This window comes from Astyanax mexicanus, chromosome 7 (assembly GCF_023375975.1).
Source record: "Astyanax mexicanus isolate ESR-SI-001 chromosome 7, AstMex3_surface, whole genome shotgun sequence".
Taxonomy (NCBI): domain Eukaryota; kingdom Metazoa; phylum Chordata; class Actinopteri; order Characiformes; family Acestrorhamphidae; genus Astyanax; species Astyanax mexicanus.
The window spans coordinates 42,594,410-42,618,106 of NC_064414.1; the positions used below are offsets into that span (position 1 = coordinate 42,594,410).

Consider the following 23,697-nt stretch of genomic DNA (forward strand, 5'->3'; position numbering starts at 1 on the left):
TGACATCACAATCAAGGAAACAGTTACCTAAAGACTTAACTGCAAATAGTTTGATAATCATTTACTGGTGTTTCTTATGGTGAATATAGGCAAAGTACCGGTATGTCCCATTTTTTTATCTCCCAGGTTATTGTTGTTAATATCAGGTTACCATTGTTAGCAATTCCTGTTGATAACAATACTTTAGGCAGTATTTTGCATATGCAAAATACAATGAACGTGTTCACAGATAGAATTTGGACAGTGCTGTGTGTATGACAGACATAATTTAACACAATATAAGTGCTGATAAACTGTATAATACCACTGAAGTCTCCAGGGCCTTAAACATTTAGCATTATTCCACACACCTGAGATTTAATATTGTTTGCTTAAAAAAAATATGTCAAAGTGTATTTTTGTGCAATAGCACAAATGATTTTGGTTTCAAATGATAAAGGTTGGTTTGTTATGAGTGAGTTATGAGATGTATTCATTTTCTCACTAACTTTCCTTCTGCTTTACTGTGGGCAAATATTCCACTCGTACCTTTTAAATATGAAACATGTGTCTGTATTTCTAGACCAGCTGTTCTGACTGTGAGAGAGGGAGATCGTCAAGTGTGTGTACAAGTTCCACCCACTCTTTTGCAAAAGATCCTGCTTGACACCCCACCAGACAAGCTGAACAAGCCTGTAGGTGAGGCATCAAATGATCAAAAAGATCTTCCTGTTCTTCTTCCTTAATCATTTCTGTCATATTTGACATATCTGATATTTACTTACTGATGATTAACCTACAGTAGTGCTACCGGTAATTACTATTAATTGAAATATGATTCACATCAAGTTATTCTCTTGAAAGTGTGAAAACAATTTTTGATTAATGCCACATGAAGGAGTTAACTTTCATTTGAATCTCAGAGAAATAAACTTGCTGTATAGTCTCGTTTTGTCAAATAAGAAACCAACTTTACTTAAATATAGCAAAATAGCTCCACATTTATGCACACATATATTGATGTCTTGTTCTCTTATTGTCCTGCAGCTCCTGCATCAGAGGAGAGGTTTGTCCATGTTGTAGCCAAGCGAATCCACTCCATACTGTCCACTCCAAGAACCCTGTATTGTCTGACTGTCCGCAGCCATTTTGAATGTGATGAAAACAGCGTTCCTATCATTCAGAATTTCTTCCTGTTAGAATTTAAATCATAAGAACCACAAAGACACTGTCATTAAAGCTCTGACAAAGTACACCAAGCCCTTACCTAAAGTTACATATAGAATAACATTTTATATGCTATGAAATAAATTATTTTTGAACAGATGTATATAATAAGCCTATTTATACTGTACGTTTTCCCGAGATTTTTACTTATCTAATAAAGATCTGCTCTCAGGTTGTTTAACCCTTTGTGCTCTGTGACATTTATTACACCCAAAAGATATTTTTTTTATTTTTATTCAGTAAATACATGCAAAGTGTGTTTCCATAATATACCAATGGGGAAATTACAAGAAAAACAGATCAGTCCTCCATAATCTGACCCATAATTGCCTGTTGTTGCCTTTTTAATGTCACTGTGGATACGTTTGCAGGAAGTTGCAAACTGATAGATTTGAATTGATGTTTCTTATTCTGAGACACTCTTTGAAACAATTTACAGGTTATACTAAATCAAACTTGCCTTATCATTGTTTCTTGTACGAGTGCACGGTCAGTAGTGTTCGATTTTAGACTGTGGATCATGATGTAATATTTTGGACAGCGCTCATTCACACTTGCTCATTCATTGTATGTGGGTGCTTTAATAAAATCAATGGTATTAAAAAATAGTTAATTCTACTTTTGTTGGAGTAACCACCTCTAATGTCCTGGAAAGACTTTCTACTAGATTTTGGAGAATTGCTGTGAGGACTTGATTGCATTCAGCAACCAGAGCTTTGGTGAGGACAGATTGTTAAATGATGACTGCTCACCCTCATCCCAACTCATCCCAAAGGTATTGAATGAAGCATCATCATTACAAAGAACACAGTTCTCTCCACTGCTCCACAGCTCAGTACTGGGGGGTTACACCTCTCTAGCCCATGCCTGCATGTCCTATTTTATTGGCAGTACATCTCCACAGGGACGAGGATGGGACAGGCTGTCTGCATGCATTTGGATATCTGTCAGGTATAATCATTATCAGTGCAAACTTTTTGCACTTTTGCAAAAAAGTAAAGTAGCTTAAAAAACATATTATGTCATTAAGTGATGCACACCCTTTTTTTATTTAAGGGACATGTGCACTATGCACATTTCCAAAAATAATAAGATGCATTCATTTTCACTCGATTCTTACAGTACCAGTCAAAAGTTTGGACACTTTTTCAATGTGTTTTCTTTCTTTTTATGAATTTTTACATTGTAAATTCCATATTAAACATAAACATCAAACATAAACACACGCATAGTTATTTTGTAAACGAAAAGTGTTAAACAACCCAGAATATGTTTTAAACTTACTATTCTAAGTACCACATTTAGCTTTGATGACCGATCTGCACACTCTTAATATTTTCTCAGTGGCCTTATGAGGTAGAGTCACCTGGAATATTTTTTTCAACTGTCTGAGTTGGGTTTAGGTCAGAGGAATGTTGAGGCCAAACATTTGTTTTTGTTTACTATGTAATTTTAGGTGTTTCTTAATATATGTTTTATATCTTTAATATTAAATTACAATGTAGAAAATACATTCAATAAAAAAAAAGAAAGAAAGAACAACATTGTATAAGAAGTTGTGTCCATACTTTTAACTGGTACTGTACATCTGTGCTCACAAATGTAGTTTTCCTCCAAATCATTTCAGTATATTTAACCCCTTAACAGGCCAGCATTTTTTTCTCAATTTTCTGCCTGATATTACACACCTAAATCTTGAAGTTTTATTTAATTTATGTAAATCTGCAATTTGTATATAATATAATGAATGACAACCATAAAATTGGCAATTTCCTAAACCTTATTTTAAAATCAGTATTTTCCTGAATACAATTCAAACATTTCATGTCCTCCAAACCTTTAGTTTTATTAAGGTTGTCTATTTTCAAATCTGCAGAATTGGGGTTCATTCCTGTTACTGATCTGGAATTATTAGGTGGAGTCGAGAATGAACAGGCAGCTTCTCCAACTAACATGTAGGAAATTTCAAAGCCCTCAAATTTTTAGAATATGAATAACCTATTTTATTTCAGAGAAAAAGGATTTTGTATCATCTACACTTGTAGCCTGTATACGTCCCAATGCATGTAAAGTGGTTAAATCCATACAATTATTCACAGATTAATAACTGTACACAATAACAACATTTGTATCCAATATTGTAACATTCCCACATTTGCCCCTCATACCTACAGCAACACATGGGCTTAGGTTTAGAGCAATATTCAAATATAAGAGTGTAGCTTCCTCCCTGTGGTCCAATCAGGAGCGTTCTTCACACCACGTGGCTTCGGAATTCCCCCACAGTGCGGGGCTTTCCAGAGCCTATGGCAGCGGCTGCAGCTACACGTCCGAACAGCCAGAATGAACGAAGAGCTTCATGTTTAGTAGTGTGTTTTTTAAATCATTTTTTTTTTATCTTTAATCCGTTTTTAATCCGTTCAGCTCGCCTGCTGTGAGTGTGGCAGGCGCTCGGGGACTATCAGAGTTTCACTGTCCTCACAGGTAAGAAGATTCAGTAGCTGAATTAACGTATCTAGTTTAGCTGGGTTAACTACATGTTTGTGGGTTGTTTGGTGTAATTCAGAGTTTAGTTCATGTTTGTACTTGTCTTTCAAAACTGACATTTATAAAACATTAGCCTGTATGTGGTCTGTTGGCTGTCTTTTTTTGTGCTGCTTTGTTTTGGAAAGGTTTTCTGTAAGAAATTGTGTTTGAAAATAAGCCACTGTGGACAGCCTGTTAAAATTTAAATCACATATGGCACGTTTTAGCCTTAAAACAGTAGCTATACAAGTACCAAATCAGTTTTTAATAGTTAGAACTCATAATATTCATAATTCATAATGTCTGTAATGTAACTCTAGTTTTTAACGCTAGTTTTTACTTGTAGAAAATGTCATTTCAGATATTAAGAAAGAATTAAGTTTGCTATTAATAATATTTACTATATCATAAATCTGTTCTGACTAGTCATATGTTACTGTTTCACTTAATGTGGCTAACGTTCTCTCATTTATAATTACTATTAATTGTACTTGTAAAATCTCCAGTTACATACATTTACCATTAGGTACTTTTTACTAGTGAACATTATAACGTTAAATCCAAAAAGCTCCACTTTCATTCTGATTAGTAAAAAGTCCAGGGTCACATATCTGTAAATACATTCTGACTGTGTTATTTAGCTTTGACTAGTAGGAACGTGCTTGTTTTAGATCTCTATCTCTAACAAAGTTACAAGTATACAGTTGAAGTTTATCTAGTAACATTAGTACCCTGATGGCAAAGAACGTTGAATAAAGTTAATTTTTGGTTCAGTTACATATTTTAAGTTTGAATTGTTGCAAGTTCGAATGGTTGGAGCTTTGAATCTACCCTCACAATGCTTTTAGGTCAAAGGTACTTTCCACAAGTATTAATATTTATATGGATAATTATTATTCAAATATCCTTTTTCACACTGCAAGACCACAGTACAGACTATAAGAATAGAATACAAACAAGATATACATATGTAATCTAAGTGAAGTTTAATACAATTTATATATATATATATATATATATATATATATATATATATATATATATATATATATATATATATAAATAAACCATTACTTTAAAACAATGTTGAGTAAGAGTAATATCAGTTGTCACAATGCATTAGTGATGATTCAACATCCTTTTGCTACCTGGGTATTGTTGAGTCTTTATTAGTTTAGATACTATATTTTAGAAATTAATTGTCGATATCTGTAATAATATTTCTAAAACGATATTATAGAGTAATTGTTAACTGGTGTTTTTATTAGATTTTTTTTATATATGCTTCTTTTAGTATGACTTCAGAATGGCTTTATAGATTTGATATTAAAAGTGTTAATGCTCCATAGCTGATGTCTGACATGTGAGTTTTGTACTGGTAAAATACTTACAAGTTAAGACTTGCATCACTGGTGTAATTTTATGCTAAAATGCAGTGATGAGCTCAGGTAACACTGGCATGGCCTGTGTGGCAGTAGAGCATATATGTGTCAGGTGTGAGTGTAGTGGATGTATGTGTGCATGTCCTTAAGTGAGAATGTTGCTATGCAAATGGACCATGCGAAAGTAGCAGCTTCCAAAAAATCAGTTACAAATGCAATAAAATGTACTGAGCTATCTATCAAATTGCAGTGAGACTTTTTACAAAAATCCAAAATTTCTAAGCCTATAAACAAAAAAAATGTCTTTTCTTTACTTTCTCAAAAAATTTAATCAACTAGCAGAACAATAAGACAAAAAAAAAACGTTAATGAAAAGGTAAATTTCTCACAAATATACGTAAGAAAGTTCATTCTGAAAATACAGAAACATACACCTGCATTTACCAAGCTTAGGAACAGGTGGCTAACTCTAACTAACCTAGTGATAACCCCATGGCTATAGTTAAAGCTGAGCTAACGGTGAGCTGTTTGGTAGTTGAAGGCTGGAAATTCCCGCAGAAAGTCTGCTGCGCTTCTAGGAGTTAACGCAGTGTGTGTTTTGAGCTTACTTGTGGGGCAGAAGGGGGAATAACATCCACAGGAAGAAGCATGAGTGACTTCTTAAAGTTTCCTTTTATTTCAGCCAGTTTGGAGTGCACAGGCTCATTTCGGCTGACCGTGCAGCTTGCAGCATGGCTGGAGCTTTAAGGTAGGCTACAATTCTTGTTACATTCTGTTAAAAAATATTGTAAACTGCAAATTTTGAGCATGAGGCGTGGATTGTGTGACAAACTCTTGCAAATAATGAGTGCATAAGTAAGAAGTTGTATTTTTTTTAAGAATCAGAGCAGCATTAAGTGTAGAACCTAATCTACAATCTGGCACCAGGGTTACAAATACCTTAAATTGACTTTAAATTGTTGAAGTCAGTTCTGTTTAAGTCAAAAACTCCCAACAAATCAAGCATTTGACCAGGCTAAGTGTATAAAGGTGAGAATGTACACCCTGCTATCTCTTCTTCAAGAAATCTTACTAAAGCAGGGCAGGATGTGGTAGAAGGCAGTCTGATAGTGGTATATAAAAAAAACACTCATGCAAAGTACTAATTAATCTAATTAATTGCCTGTATATTTGTTTAAGAAGGTTTTGTCCACTAACTGCCAGCTGTCACAGAATGATGAATGTACATAAATAATCATAAATTCCCTCCTAAAAATGTGACTGTGACAGAGTTTATGGTCTTACATGTGAGTATGCATGGCCATTAATGATGTAGATTCATGATCACCTGTCTGAAAAAAAAATGGGCAAGCGTTATGTACATCAAAAGTCATCATAAAGGCCGAGATACTTCCCTATTCTTGTCAGCAGCAGCTGAGAAAGAACCTTGTGCAACCCCACGTTCCCTTTGGCAAGAATACAGAGAGTGATTTGCACACAGTGTACACAGTGTACTCTGCCTCGCTGGGCCTGGGTATAGCTATCGCAAGTCTGGTGATTTTGAGAAAATTTGGGAAAATACATTGATATTTCAAATTCATAACCTTTTTAGAAATTTGCTAAAATTATAAGGGTGTAAGAAAATATCATTATAATGAAGTACTGCAATATTATGTTGTGCAATTTTTGGTTTATTTGTAAAGATAACTTTGGTAGCAGACAGTGATTCATAGATTTCTTAGATTTCATGCATATGATGATGTGTCTATATACTATATACACATTTATTTAAAAAAAAATGCAATATATAAATATATACTATTGCCAAATTGTTACCAATACACATTCCTAGATTCCACTGTTCTGACTGGATAAAAAGTCATCAAATTTTATGCTTATGATGGTCATTGTACTATGATTTTTTTCCTAAAACATTATAAAAAAAAGATGCATATCGTATCTCCAAGTTCTTGCGAATTCACAGCCATAAGAAATAACAAGAATTCTTTACAAGTATGCAGTAAAGGGGGGTTGGGGATTTGGGGGTCTAAGCCACCAAAATTTGGGGGACAATCCCCTCTGCACTTCTTGAGTATTCTATTTCTACACTAACTTACATTTTGACAGTTCTGAGTTGTCAGTTGAGTAATATTGCAACAGAGTCTTTCATTTAGAGAGAGAGAGAGAGAGAGAGAGAGATTCATTTGAATAAATTTCCACCTGAGTGGAGTTTTTTTTCTTGTGCTTCCTGATTAAAAAAGCAAGTCATGATTACTGCTATGGGAAGTGCTTCTTATGAACATTTGAGACAAAAATCCCTTAAGGAAATTTAGGTGAAGAAAGGTCTTACAGGAATGTGGAAGGCTCAGTAATTTGTGGAAAGTTGTGCTGATAAATCAGCAGAGCTTGTGCTGTGGCTGAGTGTTTGTGTAGGTCACTGTTCTGACATCAGAGGCAGCAGAGAGTCTGGTATTCTTGGGGCTTTCCTCACTGTTTGTTCACTGCCCTACTTCCTGGAAGTAACGCAAGCGAGTGAGAGCTGGAGGGAGGGAGAGGGGAGAGAGAAAGATAGAGAAAAAAGAACAAGAACAGCACAACCGCATATCCTTCTTCAGCCTGCTGAAAGTGAAACTAACCTCGTTCGAGTCCTTTGTAAGCCTGAAGGCTCCTCTCCATTTTGTTGTGCAGGTACATGTCAGAGTTTAGCCTGGTGAAGAGGGGAAAGACGGCAGGAAATTTATTCTGGCCTAAGTGTTTGCTAGAGCTCACTCAGTGTTTTCTGATTCACTCTGATGACTCGGTCAGGCTCATGACTTTACTAGGGGTTTTCAGCTTCTCAGTTTAGTGTCTGATTTAACCGCCAAATCCTCTTCTCTCTCGCTGCAGCATGGACGAGTCTCAGTACCCTATGAAGATGTTCGAGAGTGAGGTAAGACCTTTTATTCAGAAACATTACAGATGCTTTTGGGTTTGCCTAAGCATCTCTGATGCCTCAATTTTGTAAGATTTAAACCAGAACCTTACTCAGACTGAGGCCATCAATGAGGCTCCCAAGTATCCAGTGCCGGTATATTTGCTGCATACTGCGTGTAAAACAAGGATCTCCATTTTGGCTCATTTTTTAGATTACTACATAAATTAAACACGCACTATCACTTACACTGCATCAAAATGATTGATAAATGGACCAATACATTTACATTAACTTCCATTAAACGTGAAAAAGGTTTTATCTCTCTCCTGTAAGTTGTTTTGAAGATACTTGTTTTTTATTGGACGGTGGCAATATGGAGTTAGACAAAAAGTTGCAACTTTTATAAATGACGAGCTTTAATGAATTTAATCAGTTCAATAGAAGTCTATGTAAAAACATTTTATTAATTTAAGTCATATTGGAGCATTACTATTGGTCCTTTGATCATGAAATTTGCTAGCCAGATTCAGATTATGTCAAATAATGGAAAAATGGAAAAAGCAACAATAAAGATGCAAAGTTTTGTATGACAACAATATTAATTCTAATGTTTAAATTATATTTTATAAATTGTTATGCTTAAATATTGAAATCAGTCTTCATTACTATCATAATGTCTTGATATTTATTGAATTATTGGATCTTACAAAGCTCTTAAAAACTTTAAATTTCTTCAAATTGTCCATCTAGACAGCTCAGATAGAATTAAAACCAAGCACATTCTTATTAAAAAGGGATATGTATAAAACGTAATGTAAATTCTTTTCTTTTAGTCTGACATTAATCTTTTAACTGTATATATATATATATATATATATATATATATATATATATATATATATATATATATATATATATATATATACATACAATGTCCAAAAAAGTTGTTTACCCTTTAATAATCAACAGAGGCCGGACCAAAAAGGCTCACAATAAATTTGCACAGATTAGATCTCAAGTCTGAGTGTTGCATCAGTTTGAGTAACACTGTTCTGTGTTTTTTTATAATTTACTGGTACTGTATTACTGTGCTCCTGCCAGTCAGTGCACATATAAAAAATCCCTGGTCTAAATCCACATGTTTAATCTCTTACAGTATATGATGGAAATCCCTTATCAACAGATAATGTCATCTTTTGATATTAAGAGCGAGCCGTATGTTCCAGAAACAGGTGAATGTGAACCTCTCTTCTGTCTTTAGTGTAAATGTGTTACCGTTATTCCAGACTGCAAATGATTAATTTATTTAAATAGAACACTATTTTCTTTGTAAAGTCACAGTGGTGATAACACGGTCTCTCTTTATTTCACTTTATTTACAGTTCATGGACCTTATTTACAAATAATCGAGGAGCCAAAACAAGTAAGTCTTAATGAATCAGTTGTCTGAGAGTGTAGTGGCCATTTAATATGGATTATAGCTTTATAATGATTTGATTATGTAGTTAATATATTTTTTGTTGTTTTATTTGAATCCTCAGTAGATGTTATAGATATTGCTGCTGTTTTTTCTAAAGGATCTGACGTGTATATATCAGCACACAACAAGACATACAACAAAAATAAATGTATATGTATACAGAAATGTGTATATATATATATATATATATATATATATATATATATATATATATATATATATATATATATATATAACATAATTTAAATCACCTCATTTCCTCTTTTTTGCTGTGTATGTTTGTGTATTTAGATATTCCTTTGTTACTATTGCTACAATTACTAATATGGGGCCAGTGTGACTAAGCCCTTGCAGTAAACCACGTGTCTAATTTACAGTCTTGCAGAATGTGCCTTGTGATATAAGAAAAGGATGGATAGTGGTGTATGATGTAGGGAAATTCCAGAGATTTCTTAGTATGAGTTCTGGGCATCACCTTTTACCTCATAACCTCTAAGGACCATGAGCAAGTGTAGATGTTTTTTCTCACACGCTAACTTGTTCTTACAGCTATGTACATTACTTATGTGTTAGTAACGTAGTAATTACTGGATAATAAGCATTAATAATAATAATAAACTTAATAATTAATTATTAATAATAAAGTAGCCTAGTTTAATTTGCGGTGTGTTGTTATGTTATGTTGTCACTGTAATGTTAAGTACATGTACTTATGTTTTATGTGTTGGCAGAGAGGCTTTCGTTTTCGTTACGAGTGTGAAGGACCCTCGCATGGGGGTCTACCAGGAGCCTCCAGTGAAAGGAACAGAAGGACATATCCCACTGTTAAGGTGATCTACATGACCCTATGCAGTTTGCACAGCACTCACTAATATCAGAAACGGTTGTGCTTTAATGTAAGTGTCTGGACTGAAATTATGTTTGGAACAAATCTGGCTAAAATGAATAAAATGAATTGTTGGGGTACAGTATTGTTGATTGAAGGAGAAAACTTAAGATAAGTATTAAAAATAAAAATAACGTATAATATTTTTAGAAATAATTTATTTTAGTAATTTAATAATCTAGAAAATATGTTGTATTGTATTGGAAGATACCTTTACCTATTTAAAGTGTTATAAACTAAAAAAAGAGATATATTTATTATAATATGTTTAATAATTTGACAGAAGATTTAGAAGATGCAAATAAAAAGGGTGCAGATTATAACTTGGATTTCAGTGTTCTCAGAGCTAAAAAGCCACTTCCTGTTAAAGGAACTCACTGCATGATATAAAAAAGTGCTGAGGTACTATCTCTCTGTCTTTAGGTGTGCAACTTTGTGGGTCATGCTCGGGTGGAGGTGCAACTCGTAACACACACGGACCCCGCTCGAGTCCACGCGCACAGCCTGGTGGGAAAACAGTGCAACGAGAATGGAATGTGCAGTATTGACGTCGGCCCCAATGACCTGACAGCCCAGTGAGTCAGAACTTACACACTGACAACTCCTTACCCCAAACCAGTCCCACCTTACAATACTGAGCAACGGCTCAGTTACTGTTTATTAACTTTTGCCAGCATTTTGTTAGTGATTGTTACAGTGAATGTTATATTTTTCTGTATTCTGTAATTTTTCTTTTCTTTCTGCAGGTTCAGTAATTTGGGAATTCTTCATGTGACTAAAAGAGGAGTTTTTGATGTATTGTCAAAGAGACTGCGAGAAGAAAAGAGGAGGATGAAAGAGCCTGGACATCTTTTCACTGGTGGGTTGAAGCTTCTCTGTGCATGCTCACAAACAAGCATGAGTGCTCACCTGTGACTCTTCTTCTTCCTTATTACCCCTTTTTCTCTTTAATATGCAGTTGATTTTAGCTTTTAAACAGAAGAAAGTATTAACACCTGTTGGTATGAGGAGGGCTTGTGATACTGACCTCACTAATGTTCTTTTTACTAAATGCAGTCAAATCCCCAGAGCAATGCTACAAAATCTAGTAGAAAGCTTCTCTGTACGTTAGAGACAGTTACTCCAACAATATACCTATGATTTTGTAAGGAACAATGAATAAGCAGGAGTTACAATATGTTTAAACAAATATTGTACAATTAGTGTGATTTAAAAGCAGGTGGGCAGCATATTTAACTATTGAAAATAATAGGTTTCCACAGTGTAGCTGTTAGAGCATTTAAACACTTCATATATCTGGCGCCTACCACCACCCCTATTAAAATTCTTTGTTTAAAGCATTTCTAATCATTAACATAATGAAACTAACTTTTAATATTGAATTCTGCAGACACAGAGGATCAGGCTATTCAGCGAGAAGCAAAAGAGTTGGGCAAGAGCATGGACCTCAACATTGTGAGGTTAAAGTTCACTGCGTACCTTCAGGACAGCAATGGAGGATTCACCAGAGCTCTGAAGCCTGTTGTCTCCAACCCCATCTATGACAGCAGTGGGTTTCTCTTATAAAATTGGCAGTGATTTGGGATAAATTGTATTGTTTAGAGGAGTAATACTGAACATTTAAATTTTTTTCCAGAATCTCCCAATGCGTCCAACCTAAAGATCTCCCGCATGGACAAAACCTGCGGGATAGTGTTTGGAGGAGATGAGATCTTCTTGTTATGTGACAAAGTTCAAAAAGGTAAAGCTCCCTTTTTCACCCTTTTACCTCCTAAAATTTTCTTTTTTAAGACAAAAAAAAACAATAGCATTAATCTATTATTACACCCCCCCCCCTCTCTCTCTCTCTCTCTCTCTCTCTTTCTCTCTCTCACTCTCACTCTCACCCTCCTCCATACACATACACAGTATTGTATCATATTATTACCATGGGTATTGTGAGTGAATACAAATATAAAAAAGTTAAGAAAGTTAAATAGATTTATTCGTTACTCGTTTTGTCTGGAATTTTTAATGCAGCCTGATTAAGTCACTGTAGTCCAAAAACTGCACTTTACACTTAAAGTGGACACAGTCCGCTTCAGCACTACAGTTCCCAGAATGCCTCTTGTAATCTCACATGTTCTCACGTGTATGCAGTTGAAATAAATGTATCAACATTAACATTTGAATTATAGTCATTATGGCTTTTAGAAAAATGTATTTTGGGGAGGGGTAGTGCACTATAGGCCCTTGTGGCGCAGCCTAAATTTTGTCCTGAATGGCATTTATTATTTTTTTCTTACATTACTTTTACTTTTGTTCTTTACATAGTTTTAAAACCAGGACTTTTACAATTTTACTTGAGTAGAAAGCTTGAGTTGTATATATGTTGTAGTTGTGAATATGTAAAACCCATATATTATCATATAAGATAAGCTATTAATGCCGTAATAATAATGCATGTTTTTCATGAATTACAAAAACATTATAAAATGTAAAAAAAAAGAATAATTGTTAATAGTTAATACGTGGCATACGTTTTTGTGGTGCCACTGGATTTAGTAAAAGGATAAAAGGTTTAAAACTAACTAGTGTTAACTAATTAGAGACTTTAAACACAAAGTAAAGTATGAAAAAAAAATAATACCTTTAGCCATTTTAGTGTTAGTAATCTACAGTGTAGAACATTTTTGAATAATATTTTCAAATTTGTCCAAATTTTTGACTGGTGCTGTATATCAATACCTGTATTTTTCTGCTTCCAGATGATATTGATATTCGTTTCTATGAAGAGGAGGATGAAGGAGGCTGGGAAGCATTTGGAGATTTCTCACCTACTGATGTTCATAAACAAGTGAGTCTCAGTTTGCTTATTACCCTTCTAATAGACCCTTTAGTGTAATTTACCAAAGCATGCCTTGAATGTAAGAAATCCCAGTCTTACTGAATGACTGTTACTATCTTAGAACATTAAAAGATGACCATGATTCAAAGTACAAAATAAAAAAAATTTCAGCATTAGATATGTAAAAGAAACCAATGAATATTTACTTTAGAAAAGAGTAAACACAGACTTCACCCAAACAGTTACACCTTTACGTACATGATTTAGAAGTCAATAGGATCAAATATAATCGGATAGAATCTGTCAATAATACATTTGCAGTGTCCAATAAACAGAAGTAAAGATCATAAAGCTAAATGAATTAATAAAGCTATTAATCATGTGATCATAAAGCTACGTAATCAATTAAAAAAATAATGTATAAATAATTGTATAAAATGTGTGAGGGTGGTGTTGTCTCCAGTTGCACGCTTCAACCTTTTATTGAGTGTTATGAAATCCAGCTCAGCTGTGACTAAGATGTAATTTCTAGGTAGTTTTTAGGATAATGCTGGAAAGTACAGTGGATTATCTAGTCCAGTGCTTAAACTTAATGACTGACCCTGTATCTGTCTCCGCCCTCTTCCAGTATGCCATTGTATTTAAAACGCCTCCATACCACAAAACAGACATTGAGCGTCCAGTCACAGTGTTTCTGCAGCTCCGGAGGAAGAAAGGTGGTGACTGCAGCGAACCCAAACAATTCACCTACATCCCACAGATGCAAGGTCAGTGACAGAGCTCTGTGTGTACTAACAGCAGTGTATCTAGGAGTGACTACGAATAGCATGTCTAATCTTTACTTTTTGTTTCTCTCTCTTTGTATATTTTTTAATATGGACCATGTTGAGTTCATGTTGTTGTGTTGTTTTTATTTCCTCAGATAAAGAGGAAGTTCAGAGGAAAAAGATGAAATCTCTTCCCCCACAGTACGATCCCTGGCGGGGTCCACAGGGCGGAGCAGGGGGTTTAGGGAGAGGATCGGGAGGCTTTGGGGGTCCAGGAACAGGAACAGGTGGAGGAGGAATGGGAGGAGGTGAGATTTCTAACCTACTCAGGAGTTTTGTATGAATATTATTAATCACATGTAATAATAATAATAATATGCTTAATTTATGTCCAATAGTGACTTGCACCATGTTTTAGAGATGTGCCACAATATGCTATTGATATCTAAATAATATATATATATATATATATATATATATATATATATATATATATATATATATATATATATATATTATATGTATATTCAGTTTAGAACACAGAATAACTACATATATGATGAAAGACACATTTAGACTGATTTAAAAAGCATAAACAACAATCACATGTACAATAACTAGTTATGTATTGGAAATTATTAAGTATTATTGAGAAAATTTTAAATAAACAATTTTCAGATCTATGCTGGATCTGAGGTGCATACATTTTTTTTTATATATATAAAATGTGTGTTTTTATAATTTTTTGTCCCACATCTCTTTCATCACACATTAGGAAATTCTAAACTACTCAGTCAACATTAATAACTAACTGTTACATATGTTCTCAAGTAACAGACATACATGCCTAATTAAAACAACACTAAAACGCTTAGCCCCTTTTAGTGAAACTGATTTATAATGTATTTAATTTTAATATAGCTTCATTCTTTGCATTTTTCAGGGTTGTCTGTCATTTTAAAATCACTTGTTTTAGTTTAGGCTTTCTTGATTATTTGAAATTTGTGAAGTTATACATAATGATAAAATTTAATTTCATACATATATTAAATATCATATTAAGTTAAAAAGTTTGCAACACTGAATTGGTCTTATTGACTTTCCCGCAGGTTTCCCGTTTAATCATCAGTTGGACGGATCCGGCTTCTACCCAGGTGGCTGTGGAGGCTTTCTCGGAGGAGCACAGATGTCAGAATCTCTTCCACAGTTAGACACATCTTTAAACACAGCACCGACAGCCTCACCTGAGCAGCAGCAGATTCGTCAGATCGGTAAGTAAACAGGTTTTGGGCTGAACACAGCTGTATTACCTTAGCCTGTATTAGTGAATGTTTTGCAGTACATCATGCTGTGAGGTTGGTGATGTATACATTCTGTCCTGCTGTTTGCGCAGCTGCAGCCCTGCAGAACCGAACTACTGCAGCAGCTAAGCGCAGTGCCCGGGTCCTGCTGGAGTACTGCAGCACGGGGAACGTGCGCCTCCTGCTGGCCATGCAGAGACATCTATGCGGAGTCCAGGATGAGAATGGAGACACGTGAGTTTCATTAGTCATTGGTACTTGGCACAATTTTTCTTGCGGGCTGTAGTGATTGTGTAGTGATATAATCACTGTAGACTATGTGGAAAATGTTGACTCGTGTTAATGCTTATTTGTTTTCTAATCAACTGGATGTCAATAATTATTTTTAAAGGAAATGAATCAAGTACAAAAATTTGTGAAGCGGCCTTTTGCCACTATTCACTAAAACTTTGGAACACATTGCAGATAGATATTTTTTAAACGCAGATCGTTACCAGCTTTCAAAATATGCAAAATAGATAGATTAATTGTAAATTTAGGTTGCTGTTTTATTAGAAATAGTTAATTTATTTATTTATTTTTTATTTGATTTTAAATTTGTATATATGTATACTTTTTCCTTTGTCCAACTGTTATCTTCTATTATCTTCTCTTATTATTATTACTTTATACTCTGAAACACGCTAAGCTGTCAGGAATTGTAGGCATTTACATTAATGCTATAATTGTCTTTTGTATTTTAGGCCCTTACACTTGGCAGTTATTCACCAGCAACCAGCTGTGGCCCTTCAGCTCATTCAGACCATCATAAACACCCCTCAATCCAAGCTCATCAACAAGCTGAACCACCTCGGACAGGTAGGCATGATCTACACCCTCAGCTTCAAAAGCAGAAAGATTGTTTTTAAAGTCCTCAGTACTAACATATTTTCATGTGTCTTCCTCCAGGGTCCACTGCATTTGGCTGTGATCACCAAGCAGCCTAAGCTGGTGGAGGCCCTGCTCAGAGTGGGCGCTGACCCAAGCCTACTGGACAGAGACGGCCGAACAGCTGTGCACCTGGCAGCTCACATCGGAGACGAGAACATTCTGAAAGTGCTGCTGGGCCTGATGGACAAGCGCCACGCCCACCTGGTCAACACTGCAGACTTCTCAGGTGAGATTTCTTGGTTAACAAAGAACAGCAGAAGCTATAGTGCCTTGAGATTCTGTCCACTTTAGACATTTTTAATGGCAAATGATACATACAGTGTACGTACAGTCATGAAAAACCTGGAAAAGTCAGCAAAAGCAATTTCCAGGCCTGGATAAATTCTGGAAAAATGAAAAATCCCAGAAAGTTTTGGAAAAGTCATGGGCATTTAGTCTACAAATCTTTGTGTTTCAGTTTATCGATGGAGAAAATCTATTTTGAGTTAACAATTACATCATTTTAAAGTAAATTCAGTAATTTAGCACGACACAATGAAGCTCTCAGGATCTTATACACATTTTATTATTATAGATTTTGTGTCATTCATTTTAGACTTTCTGTAATCAATGTTAATTGTAGTTTTGGTAGATTTTTTATTTTATGGTCTATGTATGCACTGATGTTCTAAAAATCGTATGGTCATGAAAATTTGCCTTGAAGGCATGGTAAAGTCATGAAACAAATCATGGACATTTATTGGTTAAAAAGTGTATGAACCCTGTACATATTTTCGCAGATCTTAGGTAAATATTTAAATCCATGTGCTCTGAAAGTTACATCTGAACATTACCGTTTAAATGTAACACTGAGAAAGACTAAAGCTGCATCCACGCTGAGATGTCCATCTTTTAAAAAAATTCTAATATCTATTTGAGATTCACAAAAAATGTTTTTTGATGTGAACAGCCTTTATTAAAAATATCCAGATGTGTGTAATTTTTAAAACTTTAAAACTTTTTAATTCTCTGAATGTTCTAATGGAGCCTGTACTGAACTCTGTTTCTCTCCTCTGTCTCAGGTCTGTATCCTCTGCACCTGGCTGTGAGAAAGGGAGGGGAGAAGTGTCTGCGGGTTCTGGTTGAAGCTGGAGCTAGGGTCAACACACCCGAGCAGAAGAGTGGCTGCTCAGCGCTGCACCTCGCTGTGAGAGAGAACCTGTTCAAAGTGGCCTGCACCCTCATTACTGAGGTAATACAACTGCATGTCTCCTACAGTAGCTAGTGGAATAACCGAAATAATGTACTAAAACTTGTTTAAAATAATTTGCTGTTCAACTTAGTACATAGAAAATATCAAAATTAATAATTTGTCAGACCATGCTTATAGATTTAGCTAAGGATGAGCAGCTCTTACAGCTTTCAGTAAGGACTTTTCTCTGGCTAAACAACTGCTGTTTCTCCTGCAGCTGAAGGCAGATGTAAATGCGTGTACGTTTGGAGGGAACAGCCCACTCCACCTGGCCGCTAGTCTCGGCTCTCCCCATATCTGCTCTGTGCTCATAGCAGCAGGTAAGTGAAGATGATTTACATTTTGTCCTGAAAATGGGACATTAGCTAGAACTTATAAACTCTTAAAGTTATTTTATAACTTTGTTATAAATATCTCTACTTTCCATAGAAATATTGACACCTTTTTGTGAGAATTTAATGGCATTCAGCAACAAGGATGTTGGATGATCAGCACCTACCTCATCCTCAGCTCCCTAAATTGTCCCAATAGTATTCCAGAGAACAGTTCCACTGCTCCACAATTGCTGGTCGACTTTATACCCCTTAAACAAACCCAGTATTAGGCATGTTCCAGAGGGGCATATTCTTTTGGCAAAACCATAATAAAGTAATAAAAGTAATGCAAGGCTACACAAGCTGTGTGCACATTTGTACATCTGTGTCAGAAATGTGTGCATCTTGCAAAGTAGCTGAATGTATTCATTAAAAGGGGTATACACAAAAGTTTTGGACATACAGTGCATAATTATAGGTAGCTACCTGTTCAGAAATCAGTGATAAAATGGTTTTAAATTGTTAATTTTTAAAATAATTTATACTTTTCTTTAGTGGATGTTTGTTTAGTATTAGATGACTGGGTAAATAGGGGTGTGCCATATCTTGTATCATACACAATGTCTACATTATAATCAGTGGCGGACGTAGCAATTTGGGAAAGGCGAATTTGGCTTGGGGGCCCATCAATAAAAAAAAAAAATTGATCAATAAAATACTAAAAATATTTAAAATGAATAAAAAATAATTAATACAAAATAAAAACTCATTTAAAACACAATCAAAAGCTATCTAATAGTGCGCAGAATAATATCAGTTTCAGTTTCAAATAATTGAAACAGCTACCCCCAAAACCTCAACCTATCCTTTATATTTGACAATATTTGATTAACTTTACAGGTCCTCACTCATCTTAATTTATTTAACTAAACTGAGTTTTCAAATTATTTCTAGCCTCGCGCTGAATTCAGTTCCGCGCTGCGGAAGAGAGAGAGAGAGCGAGAGAGAGAGCGTGCGGGCAGCGCAGTGCGGCGCGGCGCATTTTGCCTGATTTCTCTTGTTTAAATATCAATAAATATGTGAATTTAATATTTTTTACTACCATTATATTTTACTTCACTTGATAAGATCTTATTTATTATTTTTTTTAAATGCAATGCCGCGCGCGCTTTCCTTGTGACTGACGCTAAACTGTTTGATCCAGCTGTTATATTATATTATGTTATATTAATACCATTTTAAAGGTTTTGAAATTCGTTAGATTATATTTGTCAACATTTTGGGTTCTTTTCGTTTGTTATTTTTCAAATAAAAATGATAGAATTTACATAATTTAAAGTAAGTCAATTACTTTTACTAGTTACCGGTACATTTATAGTGAGGTAACTCCGTTAGTAACTAGTAAATATAACTGATTTTTCAAAGTAAGCCCAACACTGGTTGACAATGCGCAAGTTTCCCAACGCACAACGAGCATGCTTATTCTATTTGCCTGAATAACATGAAATATTTAAAATTAATACAGACATGTAGAAAAAACGAAGACAAACTGTAACCTAGATATAAATAATAATAGAATAATAATAATAGAATAATAATAAATAATAAAATAATATGCCAATTAGGCATATTTATAGCAGTAGGGTATTTAAATTTTCATCCCTGACTCTAATTAATTTAAGTTATATACCTGATTTGATATTTTTCCATACAATCCCTGCTAAAGTTTTAGGTGAAGGAGACCCAAAGAAGGTCAGTGCATGTTTCTGGAAAAACAAAAAAGTGGGCGTGGGTCATAAATTACGATATGGGTGCTGACACACTAAAAAAGCTTATCAGTTTTGGAAGAGCATCTGTTTTTAGTTTAGCCTCTTCCTTCTTTTTTCGCTCACATCCCACTTGTACACTTAATTTCACCTTAATTCCGTCTTTCACAAGCAGCACGTTCGCGGTTCACCGGCATGACCACATGGCATGGATGGAATATTCCATTTTAACGCGAAAGTGAGGGGGTGTGGACGGAATCTGTATTTCTTTGTAATTTATTGTGTTGTCTTAGTTTCCATTTTAAACATACAAGAATCACCATTTATGAACTCACTATCTGTGAATTATTGTCCAAAGGGCCCCAATTACCAGCTGTAGGTCTATGGGAATTTGCAGCTAAGTATGGGGCCCCTACAGTGGGCTGCAGTGGGAGGGGCAGTTGCCTAGCAATGCCCCTATGTAAAGACCGCCTCTGATTATAATATCATTATGTTTGCAGTTTATATGCATTCACTAAATATTCTCTACTTAATGATTTGGTAGTTTTTGTATTTTTTTGTTGCATTACATTATGTTTGTTACATTATTATATTTTAATACAAAATTAGAGTTTTGGTAAGTTACTGTCATTGTATTACAGAATATTATTATATTCTTATATAAATAATATTATTTTAGGTCATTGCCCAGTCCTACTGCAGTATTCCTGATTTGCTGTTTTTAATTCAGGTGCTGATAAACGTCTGGAGAACGACGAGCCCCTGTTCTCTTCCTCGTCTTCCTCTGATGAAGAAGAGCTGGTTGAACAGAGAGAGAATGAAGAAGAGCAGGTCCAGAGACATGTGGTTGAACAGGTGAAGGAGTTGTCGATATCATCTGAAAGAAGCAGAGTAAACCCACGCAAGAGACCAGCAGCTGGACACACACCCTTCGACCTGGCTAACTGCCAGAAGGTTAGACACTGCTTATACATACTATATATTATACTATTACTATACAGAGCAGAGGTATTCAAACTCTGGGGCACATGGAATTTAGGGCTGCAACAACAAATTGATTAACTAATTTAATTACTCGATTCATTGGGTCTCTGGTGAGATGTGAGCATCAGCATCCACCCCCCTTCCCTGTCAACAAATGCCAAACTAATCAATTTTGTGCGGGAAACCCTGGTTAGCACTAGCAGACCATAGTCATCAAAAGTATGGGAGCACTTTACATTAAAGCCTTCAGAGAACAGCCAGAATGTGCACAGCTGAAATCGCATGACACCCAGCACATCGCTACTGCAGGAGCACCTGAAGAGGAAGCATGTTGGAGGTTAAAGAGTTAAAAATGTAAAGTTTTGTGGAATTACTTATTTTCTTTTATATATAGACTGTAGTAGTTTACATATTGGCATGTTTGTTTTAGTTGACGGGGTGCCCCAGGGTTAAAAAAAAATGCCAAGTGGCCCTTGGGAGGAAAAAATTTAATACCCCTGATACAGAGAGCCTCCGTGTGCGAGTCGTTTGTAATAACTGATCCATTATTTATTCTGTACAGGTGAAGGATCTTCTGGATGGCAGGTCGAGTCCGAAGCCTAGTCGCCATTCGTCCAAGAAGCCAAAAAAGAGCACTGAAGACGGTGAGCAAAATTTCAGCAGCCTCTTATCCTACTGTGTGTAATTCTGAACATCTGTTTAATCTAAGCTTTCCTGTGTTCCTGTCTGTGTGCAGTGGGTCAGTCTCTGGATGATGAACTGGTCAATAAACTGTGTGACATCCTTACCCAAAGCCAAGTACCCTGGAGAGATCTGGCAGAGAAACTGGGCATGCTCACACTAGCAGATTTGTATCAAGAGAGTTCCTCACCCTGCCAGAAACTTCTAGAAAACTATAAGGTGAGACATGTTCAAGGCTTGTATTTATCAGCTTCTATTATAGAAAAACAGCTTAGAGACGAACCCTTGCTTATTGTCAATAATTTAGCAACTACTGCAAAACCCATACTGTTGCAGTCATGCCAGAGAAATCCCCCAAAAATCCCCAAAATAGCAACTTTACAGGAAATTGAAAAAAACCCTTCTGAATTTGTAATGGAAGTCATTGTAAAAATATTTTATTCAAAGTAATTTGAGAAATTATTGGTTTATTTATCATGGAATTCTGGCAATGTGAAGAATTAAAAATTGAGTTTTTGCATCACCATAACTGTTGGTCAAGCAAAAACTGGAGGTGTGGACAAATACAAAACCTATCACAGTCTTGTCTGTATTTGCGTGCGAATCTTACCTTCCTGTGTTTTCATGACTGCAGATAAGCGGCGGTGCAGTGGAGGGTCTGGCGGATGCACTGGAAGCTATCGGACTGAATGAAGGGGTCCAACTTCTCAGAGCCAGCCAACAAAGTGAAGACAAACAGAGCACAGGTATGCAGCTCTTTCAGACTTTCTAAGAATAATATCTGGAATGTAATCTGGTTAAATTTGACACATTTATTTACAGTTAATCAAATGCATCTCCGGTTAGTCAGAATGCTGTGTGAGATGGAATATGCATATTTGCTTGTTGTGAAGTATTAATTATTGCAATGATTACTGTTGTTTCAGTAATACTTGAATGTCTTTCCACTGCTTTAACATGGGTCAGATTTGCCCTGGACCTACTGCGACCGCTTGCATTTTTATGTAGTTTAGTCTTATCCAGGAACCACTAAACTGCACCTGTGATTGGTGATTATCATATACAGCACATTTAAAAACATTGTGATTGCAGAGGTCTCCTACCAGTCATTTTCTTTGTGCAGTCAATGTCACTGTTGTGAAGGCCACTATAATCCCCTCTTGCCCTGAAATGTGCAGCATGGCTTCTGCAGGACTGACTGCGTTTCTCATTTCTCACAGATACAACAGTGGACAGCGGCTTCTGCAGTCAGGACAACCCCGCTATTGCAAATCACTGACCAGCAGGACGCCATGAGGAGAAAGCTGAAAGTTCTTCAACTGCTTGTGGTTGATGTGTCGCAGTGCGAGCACATGGACAGTTGTTTTCTTTGACTGATCATCACATTTAGCCAAACAGCAGTTTGTCTGTACACACAGACTCGAAAATGTTGAGAGAGACTCTGCGGTGAGTTGAAAAGAGGACATTGTCAGAACCAGTGCTCTTAATGCTCTCTCTCTCTTTAATGCAGTTTCTGAGTGTGGGAGGACATCTGCATAATATAACCTTATACATACTTACTTTCAGCAGCTTCTTTTTAGGCTGAAATGAGAGTTTAAGCTGGTGCGTGTGTGTGTGTGTAAGTTAATGGTGGTGACCTGTGATGAGATGCTGCACATGCATCTGTGTGAGTGTAATTATGTGTCGGATGCAAAATAATTGAGAAAAAAAAAGGTTTTGTTTCTAGATTGCAAATGCTTTTATCTTAGAATATTACTAATACTGTGTATTTATGAGGAATGTCATCTGCCTGTGCAATAGATCTGAGCTTGAATGCGCATTTTTGATACGTTGCACATCTAAGTGTTTCTTGTTTTGTTTTTTTGCTGTTTAAATACATTTTCAAAATGAACACTGGCCTTCGTTTTTTGTCTCTTATAGAAGGTTTTGTTGTAATTTTAAAACTTTATTTTGTATATCTATGCCTTCAAAAACATACAAACAATACAGCATTTTTCTTACAGAGCAAATTGAACATATTATCCACAGTATGTACAGCTAAAAGCGAAAAACACAGCTAACAGAAAGTATCAGAAAAGTATCATAACGGATAGAGGCTGTGCTCCCTGTAAAAACAGTACATAAACAATATCTTTTTAAGTCAATACATTTTTTGTCATTAACAAATATTTAACAAGACATGAATTAGAAATGTCCAAAATATATAAATAACTCTCTTCAATAAAACTTACTTACACAAATATCACCCAAAGTGCAGTAGGGCATCACATGATCGAAGTGCTAATGATGGGATTGGAGTCTCATACTGTGGGTGTTCATAGAGTAGCTGTTGCGCAAAACATCCAAAACCTAGACCTTTACAGGAAAGGGAAAAACCCTAACTTTTAAGTCTTTCTATTTATCATTACATTTTGACACAACATAGAACAACTGCCAAATTCACATTTTCTCAAAATGTAATCTATTGGAGATTTTTTTTTCTGTGAAAGCGACAACGTGCACATAGAATTAAATAGAAATGTT

At 35.4% G+C, this 23,697-nt stretch overlaps 2 protein-coding genes across 4 annotated transcripts in view; both read left to right on the forward strand.

Annotated features, from left to right (window-relative positions):
- The window catches only part of shld2 (shieldin complex subunit 2), a 13,576-nt gene extending 12,189 nt beyond the window's left edge, over positions 1-1,387 (forward strand). For both annotated transcript variants that reach the window (XM_007258760.4, XM_007258761.4), the window contains exons 8-9: positions 563-678; positions 1,027-1,387. In XM_007258760.4, the coding sequence (XP_007258822.3) occupies positions 563-678; positions 1,027-1,193 (283 nt within the window). In that variant the 3' untranslated portion in view covers positions 1,194-1,387. The remainder of the gene's footprint in view (positions 1-562; positions 679-1,026) is intronic.
- A 2,121-nt stretch (positions 1,388-3,508) lies between these two features.
- Positions 3,509-23,065, forward strand: nfkb2 (nuclear factor of kappa light polypeptide gene enhancer in B-cells 2 (p49/p100)). 2 transcript variants are annotated; one of them, XM_022684573.2, is made up of 24 exons: positions 3,509-3,690; positions 5,797-5,862; positions 7,980-8,022; positions 9,164-9,239; positions 9,390-9,430; positions 10,219-10,317; positions 10,797-10,948; positions 11,120-11,232; positions 11,764-11,922; positions 12,010-12,114; positions 13,121-13,209; positions 13,829-13,967; positions 14,123-14,275; positions 15,077-15,238; positions 15,361-15,502; positions 16,012-16,126; positions 16,217-16,424; positions 17,260-17,429; positions 17,647-17,749; positions 20,240-20,463; positions 21,056-21,137; positions 21,230-21,393; positions 21,809-21,920; positions 22,395-23,065. In XM_022684573.2, the coding sequence occupies exons 2-24, from the start codon at positions 5,846-5,848 to the stop codon at positions 22,451-22,453; spliced, it is 2,727 nt and encodes a 908-aa protein (XP_022540294.2). In that variant the 5' UTR covers positions 3,509-3,690; positions 5,797-5,845; the 3' UTR covers positions 22,454-23,065. The 2 variants fall into 2 exon arrangements, with proteins under 2 accessions (XP_022540294.2, XP_022540295.2); XM_022684574.2 differs by lacking the exons at positions 3,509-3,690; positions 5,797-5,862 and adding an exon at positions 7,641-7,781.
- Positions 23,066-23,697: the final 632 nt, after the last annotated feature.

What these genes read in the sequence shown, in the direction of transcription:
- nfkb2 (XM_022684573.2), top strand. An exon ending in CAACCCCATCTATGACAGCA is followed by an intron (nt 11,923 to 12,009) that starts GTGGGTTTCTCT and finishes ATTTTTTTCCAG; the next exon opens with AATCTCCCAATGCGTCCAAC. An exon ending in TGGAGGAGGAATGGGAGGAG is followed by an intron (nt 14,276 to 15,076) that starts GTGAGATTTCTA and finishes ACTTTCCCGCAG; the next exon opens with GTTTCCCGTTTAATCATCAG.